General features: G+C 33.3%; 1 protein-coding gene across 1 annotated transcript; it reads left to right on the forward strand.

Moving 5' to 3' along the window:
- Positions 1-3,204: 3,204 nt before the first annotated feature.
- Positions 3,205-9,536, forward strand: LOC129301303 (ATP-dependent 6-phosphofructokinase 3-like; the record flags this gene model as incomplete). The annotated part of the gene is made up of 11 exons (XM_054939874.1): positions 3,205-3,723; positions 3,943-3,989; positions 4,088-4,127; positions 4,485-4,547; positions 4,623-4,760; positions 5,969-6,127; positions 6,265-6,318; positions 7,085-7,153; positions 7,285-7,414; positions 7,583-7,848; positions 9,391-9,536. Coding segments are annotated over exons 1-11 (1,211 nt in total), but the record flags the coding sequence as incomplete, so codon positions are not given.
- Positions 9,537-9,561: the final 25 nt, after the last annotated feature.

The raw sequence follows: 9,561 nt of genomic DNA on the forward strand, positions 1-9,561 counted from the left end.
AGATAGTGTTGAAAAAAATTGAATGAAAAAAAGATGTAATGTGGATGCTAATTTTTTTCTATTTTGTGATGAAAAGTACACCAATATTGAAAAATGTAACATTAATGCTAAATTATTGTAGCCATAGTTGGGATTACAAGAATGATCGCTTTCAAGTAAGACACAGATAGTGTTGAAAACAATTAAGTGAAAAAAAAAGTCGTAACATGAATGCTAATTTATTTTTTTCTGTTGTGATGAAAAGCATGTTGATGTTGATAAACGTAACATGGGTGTTAAATTGCTATAGTCATAGTTGGGATTGTGGGAATGATGGTTGTGAAATAATAAATTTACATATTGCTCCTAGTTGTTTTAAGTTTATTTTTTATATGGCAAGTACTTCTGTAAAAGAAGTATTAACCTGTGAGTAATTGTGAATGCAAGATAGAAGATTTCTTATAATAGTCACAGCTAGAATCTTCCTCTAGGCAAGAGCTTGAAGGTATATCACCCTTTTTGTCATGTTCAACTCAAAATGCTCTTTCACTACTCCTTGAGGTTAATTAAGTAAAATGAAATGATTTATTTATGAGTATTGGATAGATATTTGAAGATGCGATTGTATTTACAAAAGCATCTATGTATAAGAAAAAAATTATAGATTCATAATGATTTGTGTAAAAATCATTGATATGCCTCAATTGATCGATATATATTATAAATATTACAAAAACAATACCTTTTTGAAATTATCACTGATTACACGTTCCTCAGGACAACCATACACCAAGCGAAGTCACAATTTTAAAACAAGAAGGTGTACTATTGCTCAAGATGTAATCAAGTTAGGCATATCAAGAATAAATGCTCAAATCTCAATCCAAGAATAGATGTAGGGATTGAAAGATGGTGAAAACCATATGCATATTAATTGGTTTGAAATTAAAATGTATCTGTTTTTATTTATTCAGTGTGTTTTGCTGTTGACTCAATTTTTATATAGACATCCACACCATATTTTTTATATTTATGGTGATGACAAATTATGTAAATAAGTTTGCAATTTATGTTATTTTTTAAAAAGCAGACTGCACGAGTACCATCTAGGTAGATGAAATATTTTGTGTGTAAAAAAGAATGCAAATATAGTGTATATGCATTGAAATCAATGTAATATAATGCTGATATTTATTTCAGATGTAATTATGTGCAAGCGTAACTACTATGATAACATAAGACTATTAAAATTACTATCATAAAATGGAAATTTATTATTGTAACTTGAGAAAACATGAACCTCACTTAAGAATATATTTTTTTTTCCTAATATCAGAGAAACTTTTGGAATGTTACAAAGTCATTTATGAATATACAAACATGGCATGGGAATGTTGCTATTATATCTTGTGGAAATATGAAATCCTATTCGAGAATAGATTGTTTCTTATAATTTTAGAAACTAAGCTTTAAAAAGTTTCAATATTACTTACGAATATACTAAAATGGCTTGGAAATTCACTAACGTCAATTAAGATAATTTACCCATGACTTATCAAATTTTATACTCATCAATGCACAAGTAGCTCCATTTGAAAATTCACTAGCTTGATATGAGAATATTAGTATGTATCTTATGAAAACCTTACTTGAGATATGATTGTTTAACAAAAAAATCACTTATCCAAATTGGGATTCATAAACATGACTTGGGAATTCGTTAACATAACTTGGAAATTCACTAACATGGTTTGGAAATCAATAACATTAATCAAGATAATTCACCAATGACTTGTCCAATTTCTTGTAAATTTAGCAAAAAAATACTTAAGATTAATTGTTGTATCATATACATTGAGCCACGGAAAATACTTAAGTACATAAAATTTTAATTTACATCATAGATATGATCAAAACATAACTTGTGAAAGTCTATATCATAGTTGCATAACTTGTGAAAGTCTATATCACAGTTGTCTAATCTATTCATTTAATCTTTTTAGTCCTCTATGCCCGACATTTGAAATATATATCATTACTCGTGAGGCTATTCTATTGTGTGGATAAGTCATCAGGCAATATAATAGCTTAAACCTCATTTTACTTAAGTGTTCTTGCACAATTAGAGCAAATCAATTAATAGAGGCATGGTATGATTGCATCATTCCCTTGCATAGTATCATTGCATTGTCTGAGGTAAATGATGACATACATGCCACAATCAACTCTACATAAAAATTTTGTAAGATAAAAGTTGTTAATAATTTATTACTTTACAACTATCATTATCGTAATCCCAACTATGACTACAACAATTCAGCATTCATGTTACATTTTTCAATATTGGCACACTTTTTATCACATAATAGAAAAAAATCAGCATCCACATTACACCTTTTTTTCACTCAATTTTTTTCAACACTATCTGTCTCAAAAATTATTTATTGTATGTGTATATGTATATAATCTATATAATCATCAACAATATCTCTCTTTTTTTCTTAGCTATATAAGAGAAATGATGTAAAATATTATTTACAAAGATACAAAAATTATTTTTCACCTAAGAGAGAATGAGAAAACATAAAGATAGAGAGAAGATGAAAACTTTAAAACTTTAGATTTTTCACACAGGGGAGGGAAGAGGATGAAAAAGAAGCAATAAATGTAATTATCTATCACCAAGAGGGAGAGAAGATGATGACTCAAATGACAATCCATTCCATTGAAGACTATGATTTTTTGCTCAGATTTTTCGCGTACATGAGAGCAGGTTTTTTGCACCCAAAACAAACAGAGAATGCAAGTAAGGGCTGATATCTTTTAGTGTTTAGTGGAGGGTAATTCTGTAAAGTTAGGTATATTTTTTATTCCTATTAAAAGACCACAATCCTTAATTTGGATTTTAACATTTCATGATTCTTAATTAGAATTAATATACTTAGGGGGTCCTTAATTGTTATTTTTTCTTTAAATTAACTTTTTAAAATAATTAAATATATGCATTTTTTGAGATCCTAATTATTTTTAAAAAATAAAATAAATATCATAAAAATTTATAAAATAATTTAAAATTAAGTAATTTTTATATGAAATAAGGTAAAAATAAAATGTGTCCTATATATCTATCATCTTTATTTTTTATGCCAGATCTTTATTATTTTTATAATGTAATAACTGTATATTTAGATAAACGATGCAATCAAATAATTTTGCGGAGGGAATGTTAGCTACAGTGCCCGGTAAAGTTGCGCCGCTGGTTTTGCATCTCAGCCTTCTCCTCCCTCCGCGCCCAGTGCTTTGCAAAACTGCTCTGGATTTCCTTAGCGGCAATCCTTAGTATCCAGTAGTCAGTACCCTGTATTGCGCTGCAAAGAAAATTCTTGAACCCACGCCGTCAGTTTTTGCTAGGACGCATTGATAGGGACGGTCTAGATTGGAGTTCATTCCCTTCTCACCTGATCTCCGTCTTCCGTCGCGGCGCAACTTGCAAGCATATAATATATATACATATACATATATGCAGCTTTCCGTTTTTGCGGGCACGACCTCCTGTTAAGGCTCATTTCTTTTTCGGTCGCCATCCCTGTTTGAAAAAAGAAAATAAAAAAAAAAGGAAATTGAAAGGAAACCGTAGCTCAAAAAATGGGATCTGAGGATTCGCTGATGAAGATCGTCCATGGCGAGTTTGGTTACATACTCGAGGACGTTCCTCACTTCAATGACTATATTTCTAGTCTTCCCGTAACTCTCTTTTACTTCACTGTTTCATTTCCACCCTTCTTTTAATTACTTCCTCTATCTTTCAGTTTCATTTGTGTGGAAATGTGTTAGTATCAGGAACTTAGAGAAACCACACTCTCGTGCTTATTGATTGCATGGTGAATCATTTATATGTTTTGATTTTGCTGGAACTTGCTGTTCACTTTGTTAATATTACATGGTCCCTGATTGTATTCGCAGACATACCCAAATCCGTTGCGATCTAACCCAGCATATTCAGTTGTGAAGTAAGTGAAGCCTTCCAATTCGTTAATGTTAGAATGTGCGTTGCTTGCTTGTTGTAATCAATATACTGATTCTTAATTTGCTTAATACTTATCATCAGGCAGTATTTTGTTGACGTCGATGACACTGTTCCTCAGAAGGTTCTATTCTGCACGTTTCCTGCTTCTTGTCTCCTTCTTCTATCTCATACGCCCTTAGCATTTAGTCTTCCCTGTTAAATGATCTATGAACTCCTTTTCCATTCGAACTCAGTATAGTGCCCCTTCAGGGTTTGTCTTTATGTCTCTATTCAGGGAAAAGAAAGGTTGAAAGGGGGAGGAAGTTCTTCTTTTGTTACATTGAAATAGAGAAAACTGATGCCAAAGGATTCCATCCCCCTTTTCTTTGAACCTTTCGATGCAAAAGAAGAATAAGGAAAGGAAATTGTATTTTTTTCCCCTTTCTTATCGGCATCAACATGGTGCATTTGATTTGACTTCTGTGCAATCTTTCCATAGATCGTCGTTCATAAGGGTAGTCCAAGGGGTGTACATTTTCGACGAGCAGGACCCCGGCAAAAGGTAATTTTTTCTCTTGTAGATGTATTATTGAGAACCATCTCGATTTAGCTGACAGTAACTTAATATGCTGTGCAGGTGTATTTTAAGTCGGATGATGTGCATGCGTGCATTGTTACATGCGGTGGTCTTTGCCCTGGACTCAACACAGTCATAAGGGAAATAGTCTGCGGTCTATCTCACATGTACGGTGTCAACAAAGTCCTTGGTATAGATGTAAGCAGCATATTCGCAATTAGTTTATGTTTGATATATTATCTGTTGCCTTGTTATACAGCCTCTGATTTGCACTTTTAAATAAAGCTTACATAGTTGCAAAATCATGATGTACTCGTTTTGCTAGACTACTGTTTTTGATTTATTTCATATTTTCTGTAGAATGGCATGGGTAATTACCCCTGCATTCAACCGTTCCCAACTTGGTATAAATGTTTTGGAAGTTTATACTTTTTTTCTTGGCCAAAGATGATAATACTTAATTGGATGCTAGAATGATATTTCTTAGTGCAAGAGGTGAACTCAGAGTGGACTTCATTTATGAAAGGTATTACAATATAGTCATCACTATATATTTGTTTGCAACATCTTAGATTAATCGACTCTATTTGGATGCATCTATATGTCTTTACGAGCACTTCTATGTTCTTCTTAGGCAAGCTAGACTTCTCTTAGCTATGCGGTTTGTCTTTATTTCCAGTGGTTGTGTGTAGGAACTTAATGTTTGTGCTTTGAACTTGATCTATTAGGTATGGAGCTTCTCATTTTGCAAAATTAATATTGAAAAAATAAGAGTAATTTATACGAATTGCTACTCAGTTTTGCTAAAATTACAGACTTCCCTCTTATTTTGAAAATATTCACTTGAGCCAAAACTTTACTAAGACACCTTCTATAAAAGAATATTTAAGAGTGGTTGATGGATGTTACTTTAGTCAAGAAATTTAAAATTACACTACAGTGTAGCTTTAGCAAAACTTAAGAGAGGCCTATGTAGTATGTTATATTCATGTAAAATAATTGAGAAGACTGCATTTCAATGCTCACCCTGTAAATACTCCAGTCATGAAGAGAAAAGCATGGTGAATAATTACTAGAAACATGGGCATATTATGGGGTTTACAGGTGCTAGCTAATAAATTGAGTTGCTGGAAATTAATTACTTTCTATTCAAGGCTGATAATGACAAATTATGATTCAAGGGCGCCAGATTTGAGCTATTGATTCGGAAGGTGAAAATATTTTGTCACCGAGTCATAAGTTTGAATGGCAATTACTTCCCATTCAAAACTTACTTTATTATAGGTTTTTAACCAAACAATTATTTGGATATCTTGAAATATGTTTTTATCTTCCCTTTATCCTTTTCATCTTATGGATTGATTTGCACTTGGTTTCTCCACCGACTTCCATGTGGTTATATACAGGGGGGTTACAGAGGTTTCTATTCCAAGAACACCATTACTTTAACACCCAGAGTGGTCAATGATATCCATAAGCGTGGGGGTACCATTCTTGGGACATCACGGGGAGGGCATGATACTGGCAAGATAGTTGACAGCATACAGGATCGTGGAATTAACCAGGTCTATTATGCTTTAATCTTATTTAGATGAAGTTTCCTGGATGCTGAATGTTGAGAAAATTTGTTTGTTATATACAGTTAAACCTGAACAGTTTATTGTCACAGCATGAATAATCATATGTTTAGTCATTGTTACAGGTTTATATTATCGGAGGAGATGGAACCCAGAGAGGAGCAGCTGTGATTTATGAGGTATTTTGTATTTTAATGTTGCTTCTCTTGGCCCCAGTAAAAAATGAAGGTAGGTGGGGAGGCTCATTTCACTTAAAGGAGAAATATGGTATATATCTTTGGTTTATTTACTTTTTTGGTCCCTAAAATAGTACTCAGTTGTTAATTTAGTCATAAGTAATTAAGTACCTATAATTTTATAAAACTTGCTTCCCCCCCACTATTGAACCCCTGCCACCTTGTTATTAAATTGTGTTCGCATGACCAATAAAATAAACTATTGTGGCACTACGAATGTGCATGAATCAAGTCATCTTCTCACTGGAGTCACTCAATATAGTTATGCTGCAAGCCTAGCATGTGAGTTAATTTCACTATCCAAATTTACCATGCATTCGGATAAACTCCAACCTGATAAGCTGTGTCTCCAAAAGGTGTAGATTGCCACAAAGTTTTATTATCCCTCATATAACCAAATTCTTTCTAGTGAATTTGGAGAAACTAACCCAAACTACTAGGATGTGCTATCTCTCTCCAAGAATACCAAAAGAGATTATTCCAAAGGCAACTATCTGCGGGACAGTAAAGAAATGTAGGCCAATTTGTACCAAGTCTCTTTCTAATCTTAGTTTTTTCAAATTTTGTCTAGAATGTTAAGCAATGAATCCTGGGAACAGCATTTTTAATTTCTGTGGACCTGTTCTGCAACTGCATGATTAACTTGTTGTCATTCTTAGCATCTTTTCATATTGGGTAAACATTTTGAATAGATTTTGGGTATGTGCAGGAAATTAGAAGGCGAGGTCTCAAAGTGGCAATTGCTGGAATTCCTAAAACCATTGATAATGATATCCCAGTATGTTTGATCACGTTTCTTAGTTCTTTATGAATTCAAATAATTTTTTTTTATGATTTCTTATAACCAGGGAATAGTTGGTTATCAAATTTTTGAAGGAACTTCATGTAAATTTCCTTCTCTCACCTTAGGTTATTGACAAGTCCTTCGGTTTTGATACTGCTGTTGAGGAGGCTCAACGTGCCATTAATGCAGCGCATGTTGAGGCTGAAAGTATTGAGAATGGGATTGGGGTTGTAAAGCTGATGGGACGCTACAGTGGTATACATCATATTGATATTTGTCATCTTATAAGTTTCTAACTTGGATAACGTGGACCCTCAGTGCTAAGTTTGTCTCATGCAAATATAAATTTGATTTTTCATTGAAGTCCTCTTAAATGATGCCAGTTGCTTTCCTTAATTATTATGAGTATATCTATGCCTGTAGGTTTCATTGCATTGTATGCTACTCTTGCTAGTAGAGATGTGGACTGTTGCTTGATTCCAGAGTCACCCTTCTACCTTGAGGGAAAGGGCGGACTTTTTGAATTTATTGAGAAAAGGCTAAAAGAAAATGGACATATGGTCATAGTCATAGCTGAGGGAGCAGGACAAAATCTCCTTACAGAGAGTATCCAGGCTGCAAACCAGAAGGATGCTTCTGGAAACAAACTGCTTCAAGATGTTGGTCTATGGATATCTCAGGGGATTAAGGTATTAACTCATGTTTCACAATATTCTTTAATAGAATACTTTTTCCACGGCAGTTTGTTTAGTCTACAGGCTGCACATCCAGCCATATATCTTTTAGAACATCCAAGTGCTATTAAATCAATATCATCGCCTCCTGTCTTTTCCTGAAGGTGGAGAATTTCTTGACTGCAAAGATTTTCTCTGGCCATTGTAGCTCTTGCCTATCTCTTAGAGATCAACGGACATCATGACATGCTGGGCTTAAGGCAAGATTTATTTGATTGATACAGGTGCTCATGATTCATGAGACCTGTATTATTCCCCAAGACTATTTTGACTCAAACCCCACCAATAGGTGAGCAGAAAAACTGTTAGCCGTGGCCAATATTGGATGACCCTTTTAATAATCTTTGAGAATGAGAGCAATGTAAGAAACTAAACTATAACTCCTCTTTTTATATATATGTATGTATAAAAAGTCTGCATATTAGAGAGATTGTAAACACTACCTTAGCTTTCTCTCGATACACAGATATCTGACATTTAGAAGTGTCCTATTTCCCGAGCCACAACCCCTTGAGGTTTCTTTTAAATGTCCATATTCCTAACTGATTAAATTGATGAATTGTGAGTTTATTTGATATCTTTCTTTACTTCTGATTTTGTCCATGCGGCATCTACTTTTGGAACACTCTTATTGCCCACTAAATGCATTTTTTATATTGCTTAAAGATATGATTGGAAAACAAATAAATAGATGTGAATTTAAAAGGATATCTAGTTTCTTTTTAATATATATATATATATATATATTGAGCTGTTAGAGCCAATAAAAATAACTAGACAGATTTGGTACATGTCGTTTCACAAGCTTGATAAGTTGTTGTTGGTTACTTGATTCTATTTACACATCACCTGACTAGTGGCATCTCCATACCATAATTGATAGAAATCCCACTGTTTTTGTCATTTTGTTCGACCTACTTATAATTTGTATAGCGATGCATATTTTAATCAGCTTTTATAAATTTTTTGTATCCTTAGAAGTTTTTTTCCGACAGACATTTAATTTATAGTGAAATCCACCAACCCACCCCCCCAAAAAAAAAGAAAAAAGAAACTCTGTAAAAGATTGAGGAGTGTGGTAGTGTAAAGTTTTGCATTCATATGCTATATTTTTTTTGAACTTGGCAGCACTGCGACCAAGTTTGAACTTAGAACTTTTTCTGACATGTACAAAATTTTTGCTTCAATTTGGTGGCACTTCCAGTTTTGACATTTGAAGATTTTTTTTTCTATATTTTTGGTATATGATTATCTTACCTGCTTACACCATATGACTGCGAAATATTCTGTATCTATATGGATAAAAGAGATTCATTATTTGGATTTTTGAACTTGGTGGCATTGACACTGAGTTTGGGGAAAAAAAAGATATTCAAACTCAATGGCACTGTTTGTGCAAAGAATAGTATGTGAATGCATAACATTTGACTTTTCGTACTGTGGAATCTTGATCCTGGGGCCTTGTGCACTCTCTAACATTCTTTTTTCCTCTAATAGGATCATTTTGCAAAGCAAAATAAGATGGCTATCACTCTCAAATATATAGGTGAGTTTCTCTATGCTGACTCCTCTTTCATGGATATATATCTTCATATGGTATGCTATTTTGATGGGAGGAGGGAGCTGAGGGGAGAAGATTGGAAGCTTCTTTTATTGAACCTAGAAGAT

The sequence above is a fragment of the Prosopis cineraria genome, unplaced genomic scaffold, assembly GCF_029017545.1.
Source record: "Prosopis cineraria cultivar Desert tree isolate PC_DT_omini unplaced genomic scaffold, ASM2901754v1 PC2031, whole genome shotgun sequence".
NCBI lineage: Eukaryota > Viridiplantae > Streptophyta > Magnoliopsida > Fabales > Fabaceae > Prosopis > Prosopis cineraria.